Source organism: Oryctolagus cuniculus, chromosome 18 (assembly GCF_051225735.1).
Source record: "Oryctolagus cuniculus isolate XC-2025 breed Fujian yellow rabbit chromosome 18, ASM5122573v1, whole genome shotgun sequence".
Taxonomy (NCBI): domain Eukaryota; kingdom Metazoa; phylum Chordata; class Mammalia; order Lagomorpha; family Leporidae; genus Oryctolagus; species Oryctolagus cuniculus.
Genome location: NC_142884.1, coordinates 65664844 through 65690234, shown reverse-complemented (window position 1 = coordinate 65690234; position 25391 = coordinate 65664844). Strand labels below are relative to the sequence as shown.

Sequence of the window (25391 nt, the reverse complement as noted above, 5' to 3'; positions counted from 1 at the left end):
CCTCCTCACAGAAGCCACAGCGATCTCTTAGAAGCAGAAATCAGAGCAAGTCACTTGCTTGCTCAAACCCTTCGATCGTCTCCCATTGCTCTTAGAGTTAAAATGTGGAGTGTCCACCAGGGAGGCCCGCATCCCTCTGGCTGCCCCGCTGCCCCAGCCTCTCCCGTGCCCAGACTCCACCCGCAGCCACCTTGCCCGGCTCCCGTGTTACTCACTGCTCTTCCCAGAACGCTTCCTCAGCCGTTCCCCAGGCTTCCTCTTTGTCGTTCACACTCAGTTCAAAGGTCATCCTGCTGGACCTACATACAGAAACGTGTTCTCCCCATCAGAGGTCACGCAGTCTCCTGTCCTTGCTGGTAACCTGCTGCCCCTCCTGCCCACCCGCTAGAACAAAGCACCACCCAAGCAGAGCTCATCTCTGTACCAACAGCTCCTGCTAAAGTGCTTTTCATATATTTGTTCAAAGAATTTGGGGCCGGCGCTGTGGCTTAGTAGGTTAAGCCTCTACCTGCAGTGCCGGCATCCCACATAGGTGCCAGTTCAACTCCTGGTTGCTCCACTTCCTATCCAGCTCCCTACTGGTGGCCTGAGAAGGCAGCAGAGGGTGGCCCAAGTGCTTGAGCCCCTGTGCCCATGCGGGAGATCAGGAAGGAGCTCCTGGCTTTGGATCGGCCCAGCTCCAGCAGCTGTGGCCATTTGGGGAGTGAACCAGCAGATGGAAGACCTCTCTCTCTCTCTCTCTCTAATTCTGCCTCTTAGGTAAACAAAAAGAAAAAAAAAAAGAATTCACAGCTAGCGATTTTGTGTGTTTTTAAATAACCTCACTTGGTAACAAAAAGCTGTGGATTCTGTGTGGTTCCCCACTTAAAAACAAATGTTTTCGAGTCCAGGAATGTCGCAAAACACGAACTGCAAAACAACTGTTGCAAGGATAGCAAAAGGACGTGGATGAGAGGCCAGCAGATGGGTGGAGGACAGATGAGCCAATGCGAGATGGACAGGTGCATGGACAGATGAGTGAGCCAGCGAGCGGAGAAGCAAAACCCAAGACGCCGTGTAAGTTGGGCCGTGGCAGGTAGCAAGGTCACCAACGGGGTCCTTCAGGGCAGATGGAGCCCGGTGGGCAATGATTCCCCAACCCCACCCCCGCGCGCGCACACTCACGCCCTCCGCTCGGACCCCGGGCCGCGCGCAGGGGCGCCCCCTGTCGGCGCCCCCGCCGCGGGGGGGGAGCGCTGCCTGGACCGAACACCGCGGGGCCAGCGCGCGTGCGCCCAGGTGAGCCGCCCGCCGCCCCGCCCCCGGGCTTGGCCACCTGCCCGGGAAACTTGTGGTTGGCTGTTGCCCTCGGGTCGCTCCCGAGTGGGGACAGAGAGACAAGCCATGGAAGATAGGTCGGGGACTCGCGGGGCCCGGCCGAGAGAGCGCGACCCAGACCGGCGCCCCCGTTCGGAACGAGACCGCCACCCGGAGCGACCGCGGGACAGACCCGGGGACCGGCGCAGGGAGCGAAACGGCGACGCGCGGAGGGCCGGGGACCGGGACAGGGGGAGGGACCGAGACCCCCACCAGGACAGACCCAGGGACGCGGGCCGTCGCGCAGGTGGACAAAGAGAGTGGGAACAGCCCCGCCAGAGCCGGGCGCGGGACGCAGCCCCGCCCCCCTGGCCCGCGCCCTGGGAAACCCCGGAGCCGCCGCCCCAGAGGAAGGAGGGCTTGGGCCGCCGCGGCCCGGACAGGTGAGCGGGGGCCGGGCCCTGCGACGCGCAGCCGGCGGCGCTGCCCCGCCCCGCCCCGCCGCCCGCCCCAGGAAATGCGGTGGCCCCCGTCGTGCGTGGCCGGGGAGGGACGTGGGGGGCTGGGAGGGGCTGCGCGGAGTCCCCACCTCGTGGCGGGGGCCCCGTCTACAAAGGGGAGACCGGCCCTGTAGGCAGTGACCGGGCCAGGGCCCAGCTGACCCGGAGGGAGGCGGAGAGGGGCCCCTCCGCGACTCTTTCCCCACCTGCTCCCAGGCCGGCGCCTCGTGTCCGGTTGTTCCCGAGTCGGGCGCTTCCCGGCTTTCAGAGTCCGGTTCTCCGAGGCGGGCCTGTGCGGTCGGCCCCGGGAAGAGCTGGGGTTGCCGGAGTGGCCCGCCGGCGATCTGCGCATGTCGGTAGCAGCCCACCTCCGCCAGGCTGTCCACCCGGGAACTGGGTGCACCTGGGCGCGCACCTGTTGGCGTCCGCGGTGAGGCCGCCGCACGCTCCCCGGTGAACAAGCCGGGCGGTCCCTGCCGTGGGGAACGCGGCGAATCCCCAGGGCCCTTAGGATGCTGTGAGCCGGGTCGGGGGCGGGCAGGAGGCCACCTGGCCCCCGCACGGCCTCCTGAGGAGCTGGACTTTTTCCCCCATCTAACTGTTCATTCCATTTCCACACTACTACTGAATGTGCAGATTCTCTGCCCAGGCCTGTGGCAGAGAAAAGATGGCTACAGCCTGGTCCTGGGGTGCTGACTGGCTTCTGCCTTTTGACACCTGGCCTCTCTGGGGCGACTTGGAGGCTGAGTCCTGTGTCCACACTGTGGGAAAGTGTTTGTCTCCAGAGTTTATGTTTCATTATCTAAAACCAACTCGCAGGACAAAGGGCGTGCCCAGGTCAGGTCCCCGGGCACTCGCTGTGGCTTCTGGGACCTCGGCCGCATCCCACGGCTGCTGCGTAGCCAGGAGACTCCAGAGCCGCGGGTCCCGGTTCCCTTACAAACCTGCAGCCCGGCTCCCCCCGCACCCCACCACCCCTGTGGAGCTCTTCCTTTGACCCATAGCCAGCTGGCGGGTTGAAACCAAAGAGCAAGTTATTTCTGTCTTTTCCTCCACTTAATGAGCTTGGGTGGCAGGACAGGAGCCCTGCCGCAGACCTGGAGGGGTGGGGGTGGGAGGGACATTGAGGGGGGCTGAGAGTGGGAGGGGGAGAGAGGGGAGCGGAGCAGGTGCCTCCTGGACTGCACTGCAAGTTTCAGGACCTCGAGCCTGAAGAGCTGCGAATGAGCTCTGTGTTCCAGAACGGGGAACAGAACACGGCACCCTTGCCCCTGGAAGCTTGGACAGAGCTCAGGATGGGCTGGATACAGGTAGGGGGAGGGGCAGGCTGGGGCGGAAAGTGGCCAAGGCCAGCAGAGTTAGCGAGGATCTAGAGATCTGGGCAGCTGCCCATGGTTCCTACACTGCCAACTCGGCACCTCCCAGAGTGCCGAGAGACACAAGAGAAGCCAGCCCGGCACCCACCCAGGTCCTGGGACACCTCGTCACCAACGGTGACTTGCCGGTGACTTTGAAGAAGTGTGGTCCACACTGAACGGAGACCTTAGGTTCGCGCAGCCTGGTCAGACAGCTCCCCAGGGGCAGTCGGAGCTGTCCCGGCTCCACTTCCCATTCCAGCTTCCTGCTGATATGCGTCCTTGTGGGCAGCAGGTCTGGGCCCCTGGGTCTTGGGCCCCAGCCACCCATGTAGCGGACCAGATTTAGTTCCAGGCTTGTTCCTGGGTCTCGCCTGGCCCCACCCTAATGGTTGCCACTATTTGGGTAGTGAACCCTTGGATGGAAGATCTCTGTGTTTCACTGCTTTTCAAATAAATAAAAAATATAGAAAAAGCCATTTTAAAGATTTATTTTAATTATTTGAAAGAGTTACAGAGAGAGGGAGAGAGAGAGAGAAAGAGAGAAATCTTCCATCCACTGGTTCACTCCCCAGATGGCCACAGTGGCCAGAGCTGAGCCCATCCAAAGCCAGGAGCCTCCTCCAAGCCTCCTGCCTGGGTGCAGGGGCCCCAGGGCTTGGCCACCCTCCACTGCTTTCCCAGGCGCAGTAGCAGGGAGCTGGATCGGAAGTGGAGCAGTGGGGACTCTAACTGGCGCTCACAGGGGATGCTGGCGTTCTTTACCCACCATGCCACAGCTCTGGCCCTGAAAAAAAAATTGTTTTTAAAGCAGGTTGGAGGTTGTGCTCTGGTGCACTGGACCGCAGGAGCTGCTACACGGTTTGTCGGCGGGGTTGGGTCAAGGGCTTGGATGCCCTGCAAGGCCACTCAGTGAGATTCTCTGGAGTCTGGAATACTGGAGCAAATGTTATTTCTGTTCTGCACAGTCTCCTGCGGGACAGGCTGTCGGGCTGGAGCTCTGCCCTAATGGCCACGTGTGCTTTTCGGTTCTAGTGAACCCGCTTCCGGGAGATACCTGCCCTCGAACCCCAGGCCCGGGCTGGAGGAAGTGGAGTTTTCGCAGTCAGAGGCTGAAGGACTGCTGGACTGCCACAAGTGCAGATACCTGTGCACCGGGCGAGGTGAGCTGTCCGGAGCCAGCTGCGCCGTTACTGTCGCTGGTGGTTCTGCAAGGTGGGAGGGACAGGTGGGCTTGAGCTGGGCAGCAGGCAGACCTCCCTTTGGGGTCCCTGGCGTTTCCGTTTTGGGCCCTGCATGGGGGTCTCATGCAGAAAAAGGCAGGAACCTGCAAAAGGTGCTGTGGGGTTCCTGGGCTTCCAAGATGAGCCAGGGCCCGGGCGGGCAATCGGCAGGGCGTGCGGCTGCAGGGGGCTGAAGGGGCCTTGCCTGGGGGCAGCCAGCCATCAGGGGAGGCTCCTTGGGCGAGGTGGGCTGACTTAGAATGGGGCGGGGGCATCGCCTGCAGCCAGGATGCAGCTCAGGCCACACGGACCCGTGCGATGGCCACAGGGCCCCTGGTGCCCACATCCCCCATCGATGGCTTTCAGACATTGCCGTGGGAAATCCTTTCTATGTTAGGACCAAGTTCCCACGTGCGCAGAGACAGAAACGTCATGACTGGACACTGGCACTCTTACATACCAAGCACTTGATGGCCTCTCTGCTGTTACCAGCAAAACCCAAGAACTCACTCGCGTCGGAACCACGGTCCGAAGAACACTTAAACCAGACCATGAGCCAGCTCGGAACGTGGCTTCCCAGGGTTCTCAACTTAGCACCGTCCCTGCCAACAATGAGAGGAATCTGGCTGAGCAGGGCGAGCCCTGGTGACTCACATGATTCAGTGAGAAACTGTCCTGGGCTCTGTATGTGAGAGAAAAGGCCCCAGCCTGAGGGAGCGAAATCTGTGTTCATTCACACCTGAAAGCCTGTCCTAGGACAATCACCAAAGTGTGCGTGATGGCGGGATAGAAGGAACTGGGCTGCAAGGGCTCCAGGCCATCCAGGGAGTGAGCTGGTGTGGGCCGGCACGCCCAAGGCCCTGAGAGGTAGGTGCAGAGGCACACAGGTGTCAAGTGCAAGAACAGGAAATGGAATCTAAACCTTTCAGTGTGACTCCGGCCTCACGTGGGTTACTCGCTTGACCTTGCTTTTCTTCAAGGTATACGAGCCTGGCTAACAGGTTGCCCCGTGTACAGATGACTATTTCTGTCGTTGATTTACCAAGGGGGGAGGGCAGGGCTTGGGGCCTCTGAGCAAAGTATGCCTTGATTTCGCCTTGATTGCTCCTGGCTATTTGGCCTTCAGCCTGGAGGTTGGGTTTCTAAGTCGAGGTAGTGAAAGGATGGTTCTGCACTTGGCAGCTAACAAACGAGGGCTTATAAAGCACCCTGGGTGTGCAGAGCCCCATATAAATACACAATCAGGCCTTGTGCTGGCAGACACGGCTGTCAGGCACCAGGAAATGGAGGATAAAGGTCACGCCGAGACCTGTAGCCTGTCTTCGAGTGACTGCTTTTCCCAAGGGCTGAAATGTGGCCCCTACAGCAAAGTTGCAAAAGTAGGAGGCAGCCACAGCCTTCGCTGGTTGCCTCGGGAGACCCTGAAGTGCGGCTGTGATTTGCCTCTGGGAGGTTCATGGAAACACAGAGGTTAGCAATGGCAAGAGAAAGCCCCAAAGCTCTCAATGATGGGGAAGAATTCTCAGATCCTAAAATCTTGAGGGGCTAAGGAGAGTGGCCAGACAGAAAGCAAGTACAGATGTTAGAAGCACCTGTCAGACCACAGGAATCCTGGGCGCCTGCAGGCTGTGTCATTACTATTTGGAGAGACAGGTGAGGAGTTACAAGTTCCCTGTCTGTTGCAGAGCACCTTCTCGTGTTTTGTCCTTTCTCTCTTGCCTTAGACCCTTAGAACTCAAATCAGGAGGGTGGGTAGCTGGCTGCAGCCTGCCCTGCAAAGCATCCTTAGAAGTTTTTCTCCCAAGACACTGTCATTTCTGTAGTCAGTAGTTCCTGTCTGCGACCCAGAAAACTGAGATTTAGAGTTCATATTTTAGAGAGATCTTTCATCCACTGGTTCACTCCCCACGTGGTGGCAATAGGCAGGGCCGGGTCAGGCTGAAGCCAGGAGCCAAGCACTCCATCCAGATCGCCCACATGGGTGGCAGGGACCCAAGCGCCTGAGCCGTCGCCTGCTGCCTCCCAGGGTGCACATTAGCAGGAAGCTGCGTCAGAAGCAGAGGAGCCAGGACGCTAACGAGGCTCTCCAGTATGGGATGTGGGCAGCCCAGGCAGCAGGTTAGCTGCTGTGCCACACACCTGCCCCATGTGACCTTCCAGCAAAGATAAAATTAACTTCTAATGAGAGAAAGGAGACCGGTGCTATCCTGAGGGGGAGGTGAGGGGCTGGCCCAGAGCATTACTAGGGAGGTTCTGGTGTTCTGTTTCTTTTTCTTTTCTTTTTTTTTTTTTCTTTTTTTTTTTTTTTTTTTTTTTTACAGGCAGAGTGGACAGTGAGAGAGAGAGAGACAGAGAGAAAGGTCTTCCTTTGCCGTTGGTTTACCCTCCAATGGCTGCTGCGGCTGGCGCACCGCACTGATCCGAAGGCAGGAGCCAGGTGCTTCTCCTGGTCTCCCATGGGGTGCAGGGCCCAAGCACTTGGGCCATCCTCCACTGCACTCCCTGGCCACAGCAGAGAGCTGGCCTGGAAGAGGGGCAACCGGGACAGAATCCGGCGCCTCGACCGAGACTAGAACCCAGTGTGCTGGTGCCGCAAGGCAGAGGATTAGCCTAGTGAGCCGCGGCGCCGGCCGGTGTTCTGTTTCTTGATGATGGTTCCGGGGCAGACACGTGTGTAGACACGTGCGTCAAAACTCACCCAGTTGGCTGCTCATTGAAGTCTTTTTGCTCGTGTAAGTTCCATCTCAGCAAAGTGGATTTTAAGGGAAAGTCAGCTTTCTTTGCCCAAGATAAAGAAGCCAAGGTCCTTGAAAGATTCTAGCTCTGGGAAAACATTACAGCCTACCTAACGCTCTTCAGGAAGACTAAAGGATTCAAGTTAAATCTTAAAAAAATAAAAGATGATTTGTTTGAAAGGCAGAGAGAGGAGTCAAAAAGACACAGAGACAGGGCTGGCGCTGTGGTGTAGCGGGTAAAGCCGCTGCACGCAGCGCAGGCATCCCCTGTTGGTGCCGGTTCAAGTCCCAGCTGCTCTACTTCTAATCCAACGCCCTGCTTGATATACCTGGGGAAGCAGTGGAGGACGGCCCAAGATCCTGGGCCCCTGCACCTGCGTGGGAGACCTGGAGGAAGCTCCTGGATCCTGGCTCCTGGCTTCAGATCGGCACAGTTCCAGCCATTGCAGCCACTGTGAACCAGGGGATGGAAGACCTCTCTCTCTCCCTTTCAAATAAATAAATAAATCTTTTCATGTGTGTGTGTGTGTGTGTGTGTGTGTGTGTGTATATATACATACAAAAGACACAGATAGAAAGAAATCTGTCTTCTGGTTCACTCTCCTAAATGGCCACCATTCCCAGGGCTGGGCCAGGCCGAAGCCAGGAGCCAGAAACTCCGTACTGGTCTTCCCAAGTACTTCAGCCATTTCTGCCTCTTTCCCAAGAGCATTAGCAGGAAGCTAATGCTCGTTCCAGAAGCAGAGCAGCTGGGACTAGAACTGGCACTCAGAAATGGGTGCAAGCCACGGCTTAACTGTGCCACGATGCAGGCCCCCAAATTAAACTTTTAAGACATATTTAAAAGTGTCCAAGGCCGGCGCCGCGGCTCACTAGGCTAATCCTCCGCCTAGCGGCGCCGGCACACCGGGTTCTAGTCCCGGTTGCGGCGCCGGATTCTGTCCCGGTTGCCCCTCTTCCAAGCCAGCCCTCTGCTGTGGCCAGGGAGTGCAGTGGAGGATGGCCCAGGTGCTTGGGCCCTGCACCCCATGGGAGACCAGGAGAAGCACCTGGCTCCTGCCATCGGATCAGCGCGGTGTGCCGGCCGCAGCGCGCCGGCCGCGGCGGCCATTGGAGGGTGAACCAACGGCAAAGGAAGACCTTTCTCTCTGTCTCTCTCTCTCACTGTCCACTCTGCCTGTCAAAAAAAAAAAAAAAGTGTCCATGGGACTGGCACTGTGGCGTAGCCAATAAAGCCATCGCCTGCAGTGCTGGCATCCCATATGGGCGCCGGTTCAAGTCCTGGCTGCTCCACTTCCAATCCAGCTCTCTGCTATGGCCTGGGAAAGCAGTAAAAGATGGCCCAAGTCCTTGGGCCCCTGCACCCATGTGGGAGACCCGGAAGAAGCTCCTGACTCCTGGCTTCGGATCGGCACTGCTCCAGCTGTTGTGGCCATTTGGGGAGTGAACCAGTGGATGGAAGACCTCTCCCTCCCTCTCTCTCTCTCTCTCTCTCTCTGCCTCTCTTTCTCTCTCTGTGTAACTCTTTCAAATAAATAAATCTTTAAAAAACAAAAAGTGTCCAAGAACAGTAAACAAATCTGTTTCGTTCAGTAAGCACTGTGGCTTTCTTTAACCGAATCCTCCCTACTTCTACTACATGCATACCACAGTCAACAATTTAACTAGACACTTTGTAAAACTGCATTATGGCCGGTGCAGCGGCTCACTAGGCTAATCCTCTGCCTGTGGCGCCAGCACACCGGGCTCTAGTCCTGGTTGGGGCGCCGGACTCTGTCCCGGTTGCCCCTCTTCCAGGCCAGCTCTCTGCTGTGGCCAGGGAGTGCAGTGGAGGATGGCCCAAGTGCTTGGGCCCTGCACCCCATGGGAGACCAGGAGAAGCACCTGGCTCCTGCCATCGGATCAGTGCCGTGCGCCGGCCGTGGCAGCCATTGGAGGGTGAACCAACGGCAAAGGAGACCTTTCTCTCTCTCTCTCTCTCTCTCACTGTCCACTCTGCCTGTCAAAAAAAAAAAAAATTATCTCTTTTAAGCTCTATGATTGTCTTCTGACCGTGAGAAAGCTCCACTTAGAAGGTGAAGCAGGGCAAGGCGTGTACAGAGAGGAGACTGCCGATTCAGTGCTGTGGGGAGGGGCGGCCGGGGGTGTAGGATGTTCTCGCCCGCCTCCTGCCTCCCATCGTCTTCCTGCACATCCCCCCCGGGGCGGGCCGCCTTGCTGTCTTGTGAGTTCCGCTCTGCAGCCCGAAGTGTTTCTGACACCAACTCTGTGGTGTCCTGTCGGTGCGGCTGTGGAGTGGGGCCAGGCCAGAGAGCCGGCTCTGGGCGTGCGGCGGGGAGGGTCAGCCCCGGGTGGGGTCCTCCCCCTGCCGCGGGGCGTCTCTCACTGGGGGACCCGCCCTGTCTTTGCAGCCTGCTGCCAGATGCTGGAGGTTCTGCTGAACTTGCTGATCCTGGCCTGCAGCTCTGTGTCTTACAGCTCCACTGGGGGCTACACGGGCCTCACCAGCCTGGGGGGCATTTACTACTACCAGTACGGGGGCGCCTACAGCGGCTTCGACGGTGCCGACGGGGAGAAGGCCCGGCAGCTGGATGTCCAGTTCTACCAGCTCAAGCTGCCCACGGCCACGGCTGCCATGGCCTACGGCGGAGCACTCACGGCCTTCTCCTGCCTTCTGCTCCTCGTGGGTGTCCTGCGGGTCCCGTGGCACTGCCCCCTGTGGCTGGTGGCCGAAGGTGTGCTGGACGCGCTCGTGGCCGGGGCGTACATCCCCGCCTTGTACTTCTACTTCCAGCACCTGTCCGCCGCCTACGGCTCCGCCGTGTGTAAAGAGAGGGAGGCGCTGTACCAAAGCAAGGGCTACAGCGGCTTCGGCTGCGGATTCCACGGCGGCGACATCGGCGCCGGGGTCTTTGCGGCCCTGGGCATTGTGGTCTTTGCCGCGGGGGCTGTCCTGGCCATCAGAGGTTACCGGGAGGTCAGGAAGCTGAAAGAGAAGCCCGCAGCAATGCGTGACTTCTAGGATTTTCCCAACGCTCTGTCAAGTGGTCCCTCACGAGACCAGCCCGCCGGGAACCGGCCGGTGCCGGAGAGGCATAGCTCCCGGCTGCACGGAGGGGCATTCGCTGAACCAGTCCGGGTTTCTGGAATCTTCCGTTGGTGAAGAACAATCAAAATAGCAAACATGGAGCCCAGGACCCACAGGGAAAAGGCTTACGCTGAGCCAAGTGCACTTGCAGGTTACCTACAGGGAGATGCGCAGGTGAGTCTGAAGAAACTGCTCGTCAAAGTTCTCGAAAAGCCACAGAGACTTCGCAGCCCGAACTTGTCTAACCACAGCCGAGGAGTCGGCAAGTTTTCCAAGCGAGCCCTCGGGGCCTCCCAGCTCTGGGGTTCTGTGGGCAGCGCGGGTGGGGTCCTGGGGAGGCCACTCCTGGAACACTGAAGCTGGAGGCGCGCGTGGGCTGAGGGCAGAGGAATCACGCGGATTCACTGGGGCGCCAAGAGGCGACTGCACTGGCCCTCACGACGGCCCCGGAGGCGCAGTAAGGGTTTTGTGCCTCTCGTCACTGCCGCTGTATGAAGGACTAAAGCCAACATCGGGAACTTGGGAGGCTTCCAGGAAAAAGGGACCGTGGAGTCTTTCCCAGCAGGATACGCGTCTTGGCCAGATGCCTCATGGGCTCTTCCTGCACGGTAAATCATGACGTCATGACAAAATATCCCATACGTCCTGTGCTTCACAGGAATCCGGGAAAACTTTAGTGATGATGGTTCTCTTCGCCATAAGTTCTTATTCCCTTAAATGCTCACAATGTGTTGCTTTTAGGATGTGAGTTCCATTTGGGTTTTGAGAGGAGGCATAGGTCCTTCTTGGAGTATATATAGAATTTTTTGAAGAATACAAAAGAAAGTCTTAACAGTTATCCTCCTGAAGAGAAGGGTTTTTTTTTTTAAATTTTCACTTTATGTATGGCTTGATTGCACATGTATTTAAAAAATAAAAAACAAAAGGAAACCCTGTGTTCGTCTTGGTTTGTTCAGGGCACACATCCGGGGCAAAAGCAGCAGCAGGCGTCTCGTGTTAAATGAGCTCACCCAGAGAGGTGCCACTTCCGTGTCTGTGCGTCCCACTGAGCCCCCTGCCGTCTCTGCACAGCCTGGCCCCGTGCACCGTCCAGGGGAACTGCAGCCAGTGCTGCCAGTCACCACTCCGACTCCGCCGTGTGAGCCTCTTTCTGCACTGACCGCCTGCTTGGAGATGCCTGAGCGCGGCGCCGGTCAGGCCTGGCGGAACCTGGGATGCTAGCCCGTGGCCGCCGTGCTGCTTCACTGGTTACTTCCTGGCCGCTGCGGCTGGTGGGTGACTGAATGGCTTCTGGGTTGACCGCCTGGCTCTGCTGGAGGGAGTGGGTGGCCTGGGCAGTGCCGGTCTGATGTTATTGTCAGTGTTAAATAAGAGGAAGGTGGCTTCTCCATGCCGAGCTCCGGCGGCCATGTCCCGTGGTCCCCACAGGGCCTCCGGGAACTCGCGTGGGCCGGCGGGAGAGAGGAGCGGCAGGCCCAGCCCTGCGGCCTCGGCGCTCTAGGGACACCCCGAGATGGTAACGGCGCCGGCACCCCCTCGTGTTGGAGGGTGGGCCTCGCTCTGGGACACGTGCTTTTCACGCTCGCGTCCCACGTCTTCTTAAGGCTCTCAGGAAGCCCTTGCGTGGACGTGGACGACCGCCACAGAGAAGCGGCACCGCCCACCCGTGTGCCCTTGGTGAGCTTTCAGCCTCTCGAGGCCTCGCCGTCCTGTGAGCCTGGCAGGGCGAGAGTGGCAGGCGTGTCCTCCACGGGGCAGCTCAAGCCTGAGGCTGAGACAGGCGCAAGGGCGTGGGCAAGCCTGCAGGGCAGCGGAGGGGCACGGAACCTGTGCTCCCCAGGCAGCTTCCCTCTGGCCTCTCACCTGCAAACTCCTGGGGGACACAGGATACCACCCACCTCCCAGAAGGGTGCCTGAGAAGAGGCTGGGCCCCTGGCCGTCACAGATGAATGCTGGCTTTGCACAGGCACGCGCTCAGTCTTGGCTCCCTCTGCCTCCTGGCTTGGGGGGAGTGGAGAGGGGTCCACTTAAATGGCAAAAAAGCTCCCTGGTGAACAGCGCCAAGCCCCTGTGCTGGAACCTGGTTGAGCAGGCAGGGCCATCCACGCTCTGGGGCTGGAGGCCACAGCACAGAGATGTGACCATGTAGGGGCTGATCAGAAAACTTCCCTGTCTCTCTGCCTTTCAAGCAAAATAAAAATAAATAAGGCAGTGGTGGGGGGTGGAGCCTGCTGTTTGGACAGTGGTTAAGTATCTGATTGGGACACTGGCGTCCCATATTTCAGTGCTAGTTCAAGTCCTGACTTCTCTACTTCAATCCTGCTTCCTGCTAATGTACACCTTGGGAGACAGCCGGTGATGGCCCAAGTGCTTGGGCCCCTGCCACCCATGTGGGAGACCTGGATGGAGCTCCTGGCGCCTGGCGCCTGGCTGTGGCCCGGCCCAGCCCTGGCTGTTGGAGCATTTGGGGAGTGAGCCAGCAGATGGAAGATCTCTGTCTCTCTCTGCCTTTCAAATCAAAACAAATAAATAAATAAATGGAAAAAATCAAGAAGCAGAATGCTGGCCTTTGTGAAAAAAGCAGAGCAGGGGAGAATGAGCTGCAGGTTTGAATGTGCTCTTGCTTGCCCAGAGGAACGCTAGAAAGTCCTACTGGAAACTAGTGAAGCGGTCGGGGACATGAGGGAGGCTTCTCATGATCCTTATGTCACTGTGATTTTTAAACAAATCTAGATTTTGAAACAGATTCACAAGAAGGCATAAAAAATGGCACAGAGATCCTGGGTGTCCCTAGCCTGCTCTGCGGGGGCAGCATCTTGCGCAAGTGCAGGACAATGAGGAAGCAGGAAGTGGCCGGCAGCTCGGCGTGCGGCCACGTGTGCAGGGCTGGGTCAGAGCCACGTGCTGCCCCTCGGCACGCCCACCCCTGCCCCAGGGCCATCTGCGCTGCTCCGTCGCTAATGCTGTCCTGACGCTCCGGTAGGATCCATACGTAATGGGAGCGGGCTGGCTGCGCTGGTCACAGTTCCCTGGGCACCCAGCCCCACTGCTGCCTGGGTCAGGGTTGCACAGAGTGGGGTGCCAGTGTAACCCTTCACCCTCTGAAGAGCATCTCGGTCATTTCTAGCACTTGGCTACTGCAAATAAAGCTCCCGTGGGCAGTCAAGTGCCTGTTTCTGTGGGGCCAGGAGTTTCTGTTTCTTCAGGATAAACACCCACGAAGACCACTGTAGGGTCACATGGTAAGTCCATGTTTAGATTGTTTTTTAAGATTTATTTACTTATTGGAAAGAGTTACAGAGAGACAGAAATCTATCCGCTGGTTCACTCCCCAAATGGCCTCAAGGGCCAGAGTTGGGCCCATCCGAAGCCAGGAGCCTCTTCCGGGTCTCCCACAGGGGTGCAGGGGCCCAAGCACCAGGCCATCCTCCACTGCTTTCCCAGGCGCATCAGCAGGGAGCTGGATGGGAAGAGGAGCAGCCGCGGCTCAAAGCGGCGCTCCTGTATGGAAAGCCCACTGTGCAGCAGCGCCGGCCCCCAGGCTTAGTTTTTGTAAGAAACTGCCAACATTTTTTTCCAGGGTGGCATTTTGATTTTTCACACAGATTTGTACATTAGACACAAAACCTCAGCCAAAAAACCCAAACAAATCAAGGCTGTTCTTGTGGCATCTGACCGAGTTCTGGCGGCTCGGGGTGACCTGGGTGAGTGCTGTCAGCGTTCAATCGGCCCCCTCTCTCGTAGGTGTGGTGCACATAGTGGAGGTGATACTGAACGGGATGGTCCTCATGTGCATCGTGGCCTCCTACTTTGTCCTGGCCGGATTCAGCGCCAGCTTTACCACCGGTGGCGGCTTTGGGAACAACTATTACTCACCGTTTGAGGGCACGGAGCTGGAGCAGGTGCGGCAGCTGGACCAGCAGTACACGGTCCTCCGGGCTCCGCTGATCTACGGTGGCGTGGCTGTTTCTCTGGGGCTGGGTGTCCTCACCATGGGCGTTCTACTCCGAGGAGCCAAGAGTCTCACGAAACTGCCGGGGAAGTGGCTGCTTTCGGAGGCTGCCTTCAGCCTGCTCGCGGCGGTGGGCTACTGCGTGGGCATCGGCATCTACCTCCACGCGGCCTTGCAGATCAATTCCACGGACACTTGCAAGAGGAGAGAGAGGCTGTATGCCCGCAAGGGTCTCACCTGGATGAACTGCCAGCTGGCGGGCACCGATGGAGCAGCCGCCACCTTCGCGTGTCTTCTGGTCATCATGTACGGTGCCAGCGTGGTGCTGGCCCTGCGGAGCTACCGAGAGCGGCAGCGGTACAAGGACAGCTGGGGACAGCCGAGACACCACAGTGACGCCCCCGGGTACCTGTGGTCTGGGACGCTCTGAGGGCTCTCCTGGAACCCCAATGTCAACCCAGCCCCCTTAGTTTCTCCCCCAGAGACGGTCCTTTAAAACCTGTGGGTTTTCACCTGCTTCGTTTTATGGTTGCTCCCTTTGGTAGCAGGGCAAAGTTACCTAATTGTCTCGTGTTTCTGTTGAAAAAAAGAGGTCACTGAGTCCGTGGGATGACTGGACAAGAGCTTGGAAGGGCAGCCCCAGAGGTCTGGGTGGTATCTGACACCCCCCCCCCCCCCGGAAGGGCCATGGGGACCTGGCACCCTGTGAGACAGCAGTCACGCTAACGGATTCTCCGAGAACAGCGCAGCCGGGCTGAGCAGGCCCAGTGTGGCTGGAGAACCATCTCCCCCACCTTACTGCAAGGCACTCCAGGAGAAAGCTCGTGGAAGACAGAATTAAAGGATGGGTTTATCTCGGTGCCAGAAAGTTTGAGATCTAGGCCTACGAGGGGCGTTCAAGGAACTCCTGGAAAAGGCCTGTTATGGAAACACAAAATTGTGTGCACCAAAAGTAGTTATAACTCCAACTTTCTGATATACCCTCGTCGTTACGATCATCAGAAGAAAAAGGTGCCCTTTTCTGCGGTCTTTCGTCCCATGGCAAGGATTTTAAAGCAGTTCTGTGGGCGTCTGACGCACTTGGAGGGTGCGTGTTCTGTAGAGGCGCGACGTCCCCGCATTGTCCCGTCGCCATTCGGCGCCGAGCAGCCGCCCTCCCTCACAGACAGGAGCCTGGATTCCTGCTCTATAGGAAGCCATGCTTTTAGACCCGGGGGGGGGGGGGGGGGGGGCTGCCGCGGGGCCCAGAGAAAACGTTTTCTGCTGCTACTCCAAGTGAGTCTCTTTTTCGTGAGCATGATTGCCATTCACTTCCCTGACATATTTTCCAAGTTTTTTTAAACACGAGCTTTCCAGATGTTGAGAAAGATTCATAAACTTCTTAAATGCACTTTGAACTAATTGCAAAAAATAAAGCAGTTAATTAAACCGGACTCCAAAGGCTTGCTGCAGGCTTCCTTGCGTCTGCAGTTCCTGACAGGGCCCCGTTGAGCAGGCCTGCAAAGCTGGAGTAGTCGCTCATTGCCTTCAACTCTTTTCAGGGTGTAACCGCTCCCTAGCGCTGGATTTTAAAGTTCTTCCAGTAACTTTAACCTGAATCATCTTAGCCCTGTCCTTATACAACTAGTCTCAAATGGATTGCGTTTTCTCACAAGAACTAGAAATGTCAACCTTCTGATTGCCTACTTTCCCCCTGACGGTCCTCTTGTTTTCCACTAGCTGATTCTGAATGGAATCCATCCAAGATTAAGGATCAGAACCAAATCTCATACAGATTTGGGAAAGATCTAGATTACACTTTAACAAACAACCAAAGCTTGGAGGAAAATAATGGACTGGAAATGCACATTGCTAAGTTAAAATAAAAAGTTTGCTAACAGGTGCTTCCCAGGGTGGTGGGAGGAGTGCCACACTCTTCCCCGGGTGATGATTTTAACAGCAACAATCAACCTGCTCCCCAGCCCTTGCCCCGAAGAGCACCAGGCTCCACACACACCACTCTACCCTGGCACTTACTCCCTAAGACATGCCCCTAGTCCGTCTTTGCCCACGTTGGGTTCTCTGCTTGACATAAAGGGCTCTTGGCCTCCCTGGCCTCTGTGCCCGGTTGCACTCCTCGGGAGCAGCTGGAGCCATCACAACAGTACCAGCTCTCCTGCCGGGCTGCCCGGCTTGCGGTTGCTTCATTAAGCTTATCCCACTCCCTGCCACTGCCGGGTAGGCAGGCCCAGACTTCTTACTCACATTTTACAGATGCAGAGACAAGGTTCAAGGTAAGTGGCTAAGTTTACAGTTCAATGAATGCCATGTGCCAAGTACAGTATTGAGTTAAAGGAGCACTTTGCACCATCTCAAACTCATAACTGATGACAGACACTATTATTTCTATTTAACAAATGAGAAAAAGCAGCCTTAGAAAGGCTAAGGAATTTGAAGTCACAAAACTTCTAAGCAGCAGAGACAAAACTCAGACCCACTGACACACACACTGGAACACGTTCTAGGTGATTGTGGGGAGCAACCCGGACTGGACTGAGTTACTGGAATTAAGACTTATTCTATGCATCTGCTCTCCCACAATATGGCGCTGGGAGAGGAGAAAACAGCTTCTTCGCAGCTGCCTCTTGCCAACTTGAGTGCTGACCTCCAGGAGCTGATCCTGCTCCTGATTGGAGGAGAGCAGCGTACTCGGCGTGTGGGCAGCCGAGTTAGGATTGGCGGAGGAGGACTATAAAAGAGGAGAGAGACGGCATGCACCAGGAACATCTAAGAGGAACACCTGTGCAGCCCCCGAGAGAGCCGGCCGGCGGTGTGCCGCTCCCCCGCGGAAGTGGGGAATGTGGCAGGGGGAACCGCCCTTCCACGGAGGTGGAAGGGTCGGTAGCCAACCCGGGAAGAACCAGCAGCAAACCCGGGGAGGGCCGAGCAGACAAAAGAACAGCGCAGGGTCCTGTGTCGTTCCTCCACGAAGACGGGGAGCGACGTAATGGTGCCGTGACTCGGATATGAAGCCTAGGAGGGAAGAAACGGGAAGAAGCAGGAAAATACTGGAGAGAGAGACTAGAAGAGCCTAGGGGAAAGCTGGACGAAAAAGGTGCCGGAAGAAGCTATCAAAAGCCTAGGCATAGACTCAGATACGGACTACGGGGGGAAGCTGGGAGAAATCTCTAAGGTCGAAAGCGAAAGTGAAAGCTAGAACAAACAGACTCGGATACGGACTGTGGGGAGAAGCCAGGAGAAATGAGGGAGGAATATTGTTGGAAGAAAACTTAGGGAAACATACCGGGTAGAGAAAAATGTTAGGGAGGATGAAGCCGCGAGTGCAGGCCGAGGTGGAGACGTAAGCCATCTTGGAATTCTTCAAGTCAGCCCGGGGAGCAAAAGGCGAAAATCTGGAACCAGAGGCAGAGACGTGGGCCGCCAGGTTGGAATCGCCAGGTTAGTCCGGGGAACTTGGACTGAATGCCGGTGGTGGCGGAAACGTGAGCTGGGGCTGTGTGACTCGCGGAAGCCACCGCGTGCAGAGAGAGCACGGGGCGTGAATAGATAGGGAACGTGGGGCTAGTGCGAGGCCGTGGTGTAGGCGCAAAGGGGCGTGGAGACCGCGGAGTGTGCGCGCATAGCTGAGCAGAGCCACGCAGAGCCGGGAGCCCACCGCAGGGCGGGCGCCGGCGCGGGCTGAAGCGGCTCAGAGCAGCTCAGAGAAGCAGCCTCGGGGCGGGCGCCGGGAAGCCGCGAAGATAAGAGAAACAGAAGTTTAGAAGTAAAATGAGAGAAATAAGAATGCTGGTAGATAGAAGTAAAATAGGAGAAATAGGAATGCCCGGAGATAGAGAAACAGAAAAATAAGGCCTCCCCACAACATGGCAATGAGAGAGCTTGGATTCGGTCTGCCTGATTAGGGAGGTGGTGAGCACCTGCGGGCGGCTAGCAGCTTATGTGCCGCAGGTCACCGAAGACAGGCACGAATTAACATCAATAAGTCTCCCCACAATACCGTAATGAGAAGGCTTGGATTCGGTCTGCCTGATTAGTAAGGCAGTAAGCACCAGCAGGCAGCTCGACCAGAGTATGAGCTGCAGGTCACCGAAGATAGGCACGAATCAACATCAATAAGTCTCCCCACAATACGGCAATGAGAAGGCTTGGGTTCGGTTTGCCTGATAGGACTTGTAAGCACCTGCAGGCAGTTCTAGCAGAGTAGAGCATGCGCTGCAGGGCACCGAACACAGGCACGCATCAGCGCCTAAAAACCTCCTCACAACATGGCGAAGAGAGGACCCGGATTCGGTTTGCCTGATTGATAGGACTTGTAAGCACCTGTGGGCAACTCTAGCAAGCAGAGCAGAGTGTGTGCCGCGGGACACCGAAGACAGGCGCGTATCAACGCCAAAAAATAAAAAGAAAGGATCTGTGGGGAGCAACCCGGACTGGACTGAGTTACTGGAATTAAGACTTATTCTATGCATCTGCTCTCCCACAATATGGCGCTGGGAGAGGAGAAAACAGCTTCTACGCAGCTGCCTCTTGCCAACTTGAGTGCTGACCTCCAGGAGCTGATCCTGCTCCTAATTGGAGGAGAGCAGCGTACTCGGCGTGTGGGCAGCCGAGTTAGGATTGGCGGAGGAGGACTATAAAAGAGGAGAGAGACGGCATGCACCAGGAACATCTAAGGGGAACATCTAAGAGGAACACCTGTGCAGCCCCCGAGAAGAGCCGGCCGGCGGTGTGCCGCTCCCCTGCGGAAGTGGGGAATGTGGCAGGGGGAACCGCCCTTCCACGGAGGTGGAAGGGTCGGTAGCCAACCCGGGAAGAACCAGCAGCAAACCCGGGGAGGGCCGAGCAGACAAAAGAACAGCGCAGGGTCCTGTGTCGTTCCTCCACGAAGAGGGGGAGCGACAGGTGATGAATGCATTCTGTGGCCTTTGGTGATCCAGAGGATATTTCAAGAAGCAGAGCCCATCCTCAGAATCCTCAGAGAATTTCATTTCTGCCTCTTGGGACTAGGGGGTGTGTCCCAAGGGACAGAGGTATTAGAGTAGGTGGGGAGCAGTGCCCCGCACACTGAAGAAAGATGCTCAATGAACAGTCATTGAACCAAATTTTTTTAAAAAAAGATTTGTTTTACTTGAAAGAGTTACACAGAGAAGAAGAGGCAGAGAGAGAGAGAGAGAGAGAGAGAGAGAGAGAGAGAGAGAGAGAAAGAAGAGAAGAGAAGAGAAGAGAAGAGAAGAGAAGAGAAGAGAAGAGAAGAGAAGAGAAGAGAAGAGAAGAGAAGAGAAGAGAAGAGAAGAGAAGAGAAGAGAAGAGAAGAGAAGAGAAGAGAAGAGAAAAGGTCTTACATCTGCTGGTTCACTCCCAATTGGCTGCAGTGGTTGAAGCTGCGCTGATCCAAAGCCAGGAGCCAGGAGCTTCCTCCAGGTCTCCCACATAGGTGCAGGGGCCCAAGGGCTTGGATCATCCTTCACTGCTTTCCCAAGCCACAGCAGAGAGCTGGACAGGAAGTGGAGCAGCCAGGACACGAACCGGCGCCCATGTGGGGTGCCAGCACTGCAGGTGGCGGCTTTACCCACCACGCCACAGCGCCGGCCCCGAACCAAGTTTTTAAAACACTTGTTCTGCTGGATGAAATCTGTCATTGACTTTAACTTAGCTTTTATTTGGAGTAGAGGTAGATAATCTGCTGGGAAGTCCAGAGATGATGGAAAACACCCCCCGGAGGCAGAGCAAGCACTGAGAGGTTCAGCTGGACCAAAGTTATCTCATGAGCCAACACTCACCACAACATCCAAAGCTGGTTCGAGAGCTGAAGGATTTACTTCAAGGAAAGCAGGATGGCAGCCTGGCCGCCTCCCTCCTCTGTATCAGCAGGAGTCTGGACAGGGAGGCCACTAACCTGTCCTGGCTTTGGGTTTTCTCGAAACACAGATCCAGGTGTACCACGTTTCTTAAGGTACAAATCTTTGTTGTTTTAGTTCAAACACTGGTCAAAAACACCCATTCTTGCAGGGATGGGGAAACCTCTTCCTGCCTAGGCCCGTGTGGGTATCTGTGATGTCACTCACAGGCCACAGACAATCAACTTAAAAATTAGCCTGCTCGAGATGAACTGAATTGCGTCCTGCCTGCACTGCCTTGGCAGCGCCAGGCCAAACGCTTTTGTGAGGCCATATCCAGGTGCTCGCCACTCCTGCTTACTGGCTCACGGCTCTGTAGAGCGTCATGGATGTGGTTTCCGGTGTCTGTCCTTGCTTACCTTCCCCTAATGCAAGGAAAAGCAGACAAATCCTAACGGTGCTCTGGGTTAAGAACTTAATTCTACACGAGTTAGCAAGATTTATAAAATAACAGGCATTCCATTTTAAAACAAAGCCATGAAAAAAGATATTCCATTTTATTTCATTTATTATTGTTATTGTTATTTTTTACAAACAATAGATTTGCTGCAACATGCTCTGGCTCATATTATTGAATTAAAAAATTTAACACATTTCAAAAATATCAAAAATACACTATAATGAGTCTTAGGACTACAATACAACAATGATTGCACAAAACCATAAGATATGAGCCCACTGTCTGGATGACATCCATTGGCACCAGTGAGAGAAAACCCTACAGCGTCTGGGAGAAGAGCATGAACTTGAGACGACAGGAGCTCATGTGTGGTCGATCACCAAAGGAGGGAAACGGAGCAGGGTTTGCTGTAGCTGCTTCTCTCCATCGAGGAAGTGCTTACCCAGCGGGGAGTCACTAACTGTAGAGAAAGATGAACTTGCTTCCATGATTGCAGAGTCCGGAAGGCCCCACCAAAGGGAAGTAAAAAGTGACACAAGACAGTTCTACAGTGATGCTGCAGACATCACCAAATGGCTTGGAGACTAATTCTTTAGTAACTGGTACATTTATCGATAACAGCCATGTGCTCCCTTATGGAGGTCTCTTCATTAATAATTGTTGAATAGAGGAGGTGAGCCTGTGGCTCCCCAGTACCTGCTTTCACGGAAGGTCTACATGGAAAGAAGAGCATTGTTTGATAGTCAGTGGATCGGCCAAACCTAACTGGCTCCATCTCCTGGGAAACAGCACGCGGTGCCGGCAGTTGTAATAGCACCCAGTGTCACAGCTGCTGGCTCTTGCACACCAGGAGAACGAGTTCACCAACTTATTGCACACACACTCTGCAGCAGTGAAATAAAGCCCTCCCTTGGATCGGGAGTGGAATTCAATGACTTGACGACAGTAGCACTATAGCTCTCAATGTCATACCAACATTCACATTTTCAAATAGATTTCTAATCCACTCGGATAAAAATAGAGCATCATGGCTGCCAGGACACATGTATTTTTCTTCCTTCCACGGGACTCCTGAACTGCTCCATGGTCAGGGTGTTCTTTCAGGCGTTTGTTTAAACTTCCTTATGAATCGGGAGGTACATTCCGAGACCTGAGAATCGTGCAGAGGCCAGAATCTCCATGCTGGAAGTCAGCCATCCTCGGCCCACGCTGGGGACACAGCCTTGGAGTGAAGCCCTAACTGGAAAGCTGTTACAGCCACCTGGAGACCGATGACTGTTTCTCACCAACAGGGCCTACTCAGATAACACCTCTTCTGTCATAGGTCACAAGAGTTTTTTTAAATAAGATTTTTTGGTAATGGACTATGGCCTCTTTACCCTCTGTTTAATACAGAGTAACTACAGAAGGTTATGAATTAAAGAAGATTGAAAAAAAAAGAATTATCAGTTTTGGTATAGTCCATATTAAAGGTTTTTAGCACAACCTACTGGCTCCTAAAACACACTCTACCACACCAAAGAACCCTCTGAATTTCAGAGCTCTGCAGTCTAAAAAGCAAATGCATTTACTTTTGTCAAGGTCATTTCAGAGCTGGGTTTTGAGGTGGTGCCAACGAGCAGGGTGGGAAACAAACAGAAGACAACAAAAGAGTTCAAAGATAACAGACAACTTTTATAAGACTATATTATAAAGTGGTATGTTCCCAAAATAATTTCCACTTTTGGACAATATCACTATTCTACAACCCAAAGGTTCTGCTGTCTGTGCAGGAAGATGTTTTATACCATCCATTACTATCTGGGTTTTTCCTTCATTTTCTTTTTTTTTTTTTTTCCATTTTCCCATATAAAAATAAGGTGGCCACACACTATTTGTTCCCATCTTTCTAACAGCACCTCATCTTTGTATGAGCCACTCTGTTCCACATTTCAAAGCAAAGACCTGAGTTCAAAAAGTTTGCAGTAGCTGACCAGTAGTTTCAACACAGGAAAGTCAAGTGTTCCTGACAACATGGACACCCCAGATCAGATTCTTGAGGGGTTAAACATTACACTATGTTGGAGTAGTACCGAACCCCCAAGAGCATACCACTGACACACGCTAAGAGGTATAGGGCTCTGAGAAGAGAAGACACACAGCATTTCTGGATGGGCCACTTGGCTCTTGACTACTGCCCTGAACAAACACTTCCTCAAAACGCAAAGGAATATAATTCAACTCTATCTTTAACATTTTGTTTCTGATGAAACAGATCAAAAAGGGTTCCACTCTATTTTCTTAATTGTTGAAAGTATTCCAAAAATTCAAAGCACATTCCCTAATAGGTAAAATCAAGCAATGCCAAGATTTTATAGAAATAAATAGTAATTAATTTTCCTAAGTAAATATTCTAATGGAAAAAGTGACAAAAATAAAGAAGGAATTACATTTTGCTAGGGTTACATGGAATGTGCAATATGCTGCTACTGAGCCCAGTACCCTGGAACCAAGTAAGGTGAATATGCAGTTTTCAGAAGAGTACACTGTTGAACATTACAGGTGAGCTCTGAGTTCATTTCCAACATTCTAGAAAACCCTCTCTCTGCTTTACAGTGAGAGAAGGAACAAGTCTAACCTGGGAGCTCCGTCCACTCATCTGTTCTCATTCGGCCTCCACCTGTCTTAGAGTCATTTGCTGTAACTCAAGGTTGCTTTGATGTCAGCAGTGTCGGCCTCCACCCTGCCTACTAGGAGGCCTCCTGCCAACTCTAGCACATGTCAGGGAAAGGAGCCAACCCCCAGATGCCTGTGATCTGGGAAACTCCTAGCAGGTGTCACATCTGTCAAAGAGTAATTCTCTTCCTAATTTGGGAGGAAGCAGTCTTTGTGCTTACTCCTGCCCTATCTTCATCCCCAAAAGATCTACTACCTCAAGTTCCTGACATCCAACAGCTAAGTCACTTTCCCAGGCCTCTTCCTAGTACCCTCAAAGAAGGCTCTAACTCCCCGTGTATCTCTCTGCTAATGGACAGAGGCACTGGGCTGCCTTTATCTTAACATTGGCTCGAATGCAGATTCAAAAATAAAAAGTTCACAGTCAGTGAAAGTGCTCTCATTACATTACATACATAAATTAGCTGTTTGACTGGTTCTACATTTCCAATAGACATCATTTTGATAGGCTGTATTCTCGTAGAGAAGAGTGAAAGCCATGTGACGAGTCACATCACACCCCGTTAGTCTGTGAGACAAGGTGATTTTCTCTGTCACAGAGATCCATCAGCAGCAATCAGCAAAGGGAATCAATCTTCAATGACCTCCTCCACAGAAAGAGCCCCTCCCTGCCCAGGCAGGCAAGTTCTCGGAAACCCTCCTGGGAGAGAAAGGGTTAATGGCAGCGGTAGGACTGACTGACTGCCCAGCAGCTCCGGGAATCCCAACACAGGCAGAGGGGGCAACACTGAAGGCGCAGCTGGCTCACCAGGCTCATCCAGGGCCAGCCCCGGGCAGCGCTCACCTTTTTGGCTCTGAGTTCTACCCCACACTTTTATGGTTTAGAAATGCAGAGGTCCCCGCCCCAGCCCCCCAAGCCTCCTCTCACACTTGCCCGCTCGGGCAGAATCACAGCGCCGTGTCAAACTCCTCCGGGGGCTCAGTCCGATCCTCCTCGCTGGGCTCGGGCTCAGGTCTGCTCTCCTGATGCTGTTTCATTTGCTCCTTCACTTCCTCCTCCAGGTCACGAGGCACAACAAACTGATCCTCTGGTTCCAGCTGAGTGGGGGCAGCAAAATAGCCAGTTTTCCTCTTGGGTACTTCCGTGGCCACTTCAATGAGATTCAGGCTGTCTTCCAGGGGCACAATGGAACCGTTGGAGAGTTTCTTCCCATAGAGACAGGAAGTGGAGGGGGACTTCTGTAACTCCATCTTGTCCTTGCTCATTGGGAGAAGGATGCCACTATTCACACTGTTCTGTCTGCGGATTCCAAAACACAAGCCTCTAGAAGGTTCCTCAGGACAGGGGGTGGGAGAACTCTCCCGAAGAGTAGGCGAGCTCTCAAGATCTCTTCCTCTGCAGCAGTGGATATCCACCTCTACTTCGACCTTGCTGCCATTGGTTATGACCCCTTCAACAGGCTGGTCATCATCACTGTCTAGGCCATTGTCAGACTGATTACTGGAGAAGGTTGCACAAGAAGGCTGGCGCTGAAATACCCCAGAGGTGGGTGTTGGATGGAGGCTGCAGCGCCTCTCTGGCCTTGGAAGCAAGCCAGCCTCTAGGCCCACAGTGTTATGCTCGTCAGAAGCGGTAGAGCCTACTTCACTGCTCACCTCGGAGGTGGACGTCTCACTGCTAAATTCAGAGGCGATGCCGCTACTAGACGAAGGAGTGGTTGGCTTGGGAGCGTCCTTGATGGTGGTGCTTGAAGCAAATCCCACAGGACCCGGGAGCGTCAGTCCATTCATTTCACAAGTGCACCCTTCCTCACCAATGTTCAAATAAACCACCATTGCCCCCACATTGTCCTGGCAACCATAGCTCTGGGCTAATGTGCACAGCTTCTTGGCTGCTGCTAGTGGGTCTTGTACATGACGCACTGCGTTAACAGCTTCTGCATATGACAAGTGTTCCCACAATGCCTTGTTTCCCAGAATCAGCAGCTCATCCTGAATGGTAAGAGGAGTGGACGATATGTAGGGCTTGGGGAGGATCCAAGGGTAGAGGTACGCACAGCCCAGCAACCTGGTACAGCAAGTTACCCCATTCACTTTGTTGTCCTGGAGATGAGAACACAAAGTGTGAGAAACAAGCAGCGATGACACTCAATCTTGTATCTTTCTGAAGCACAATGCTAGGGGTCTAAAATAAAATAGAATTTACATGTTCTATGAGTTTTCCTAGAATCAGTACAATTTTATTGATTTTCATCTATTTGTGAGGGAGAGATGAGGGGAGAGTGAGAGA

The 25391-nt window shown here is 54.6% G+C and overlaps 2 protein-coding genes across 7 annotated transcripts in view; one reads left to right on the top strand and one right to left on the bottom strand.

The window, feature by feature from the left end:
* Positions 1-1303: 1303 nt before the first annotated feature.
* Positions 1304-21483, top strand: MARVELD3 (MARVEL domain containing 3). Of its 3 annotated transcripts, none has more exons than XM_051847011.3 (3): positions 1304-1739; positions 4187-4314; positions 9521-11060. In XM_051847011.3, the coding sequence occupies exons 1-3, from the start codon at positions 1384-1386 to the stop codon at positions 10129-10131; spliced, it is 1095 nt and encodes a 364-aa protein (XP_051702971.3). In that variant the 5' UTR covers positions 1304-1383; the 3' UTR covers positions 10132-11060. The 3 variants fall into 3 exon arrangements, with proteins under 3 accessions (XP_051702971.3, XP_051702970.3, XP_089176550.1); XM_051847010.3 differs by lacking the exon at positions 9521-11060 and adding an exon at positions 13942-21483 and having other exon boundaries at positions 1305-1739; XM_089320424.1 differs by lacking the exons at positions 1304-1739; positions 4187-4314; positions 9521-11060 and adding exons at positions 13176-13439; positions 13942-21483.
* PHLPP2 (PH domain and leucine rich repeat protein phosphatase 2) overlaps positions 20537-25391 on the bottom strand; it is a 91644-nt gene continuing 86789 nt past the window's right edge. For all 4 annotated transcript variants that reach the window (XM_008257569.5, XM_089320419.1, XM_089320420.1 and 1 more), the window contains one exon: positions 20537-25204. In XM_008257569.5, coding sequence (XP_008255791.3) covers positions 24050-25204 — 1155 coding nt within the window. In that variant the 3' untranslated portion in view covers positions 20537-24049. The remainder of the gene's footprint in view (positions 25205-25391) is intronic.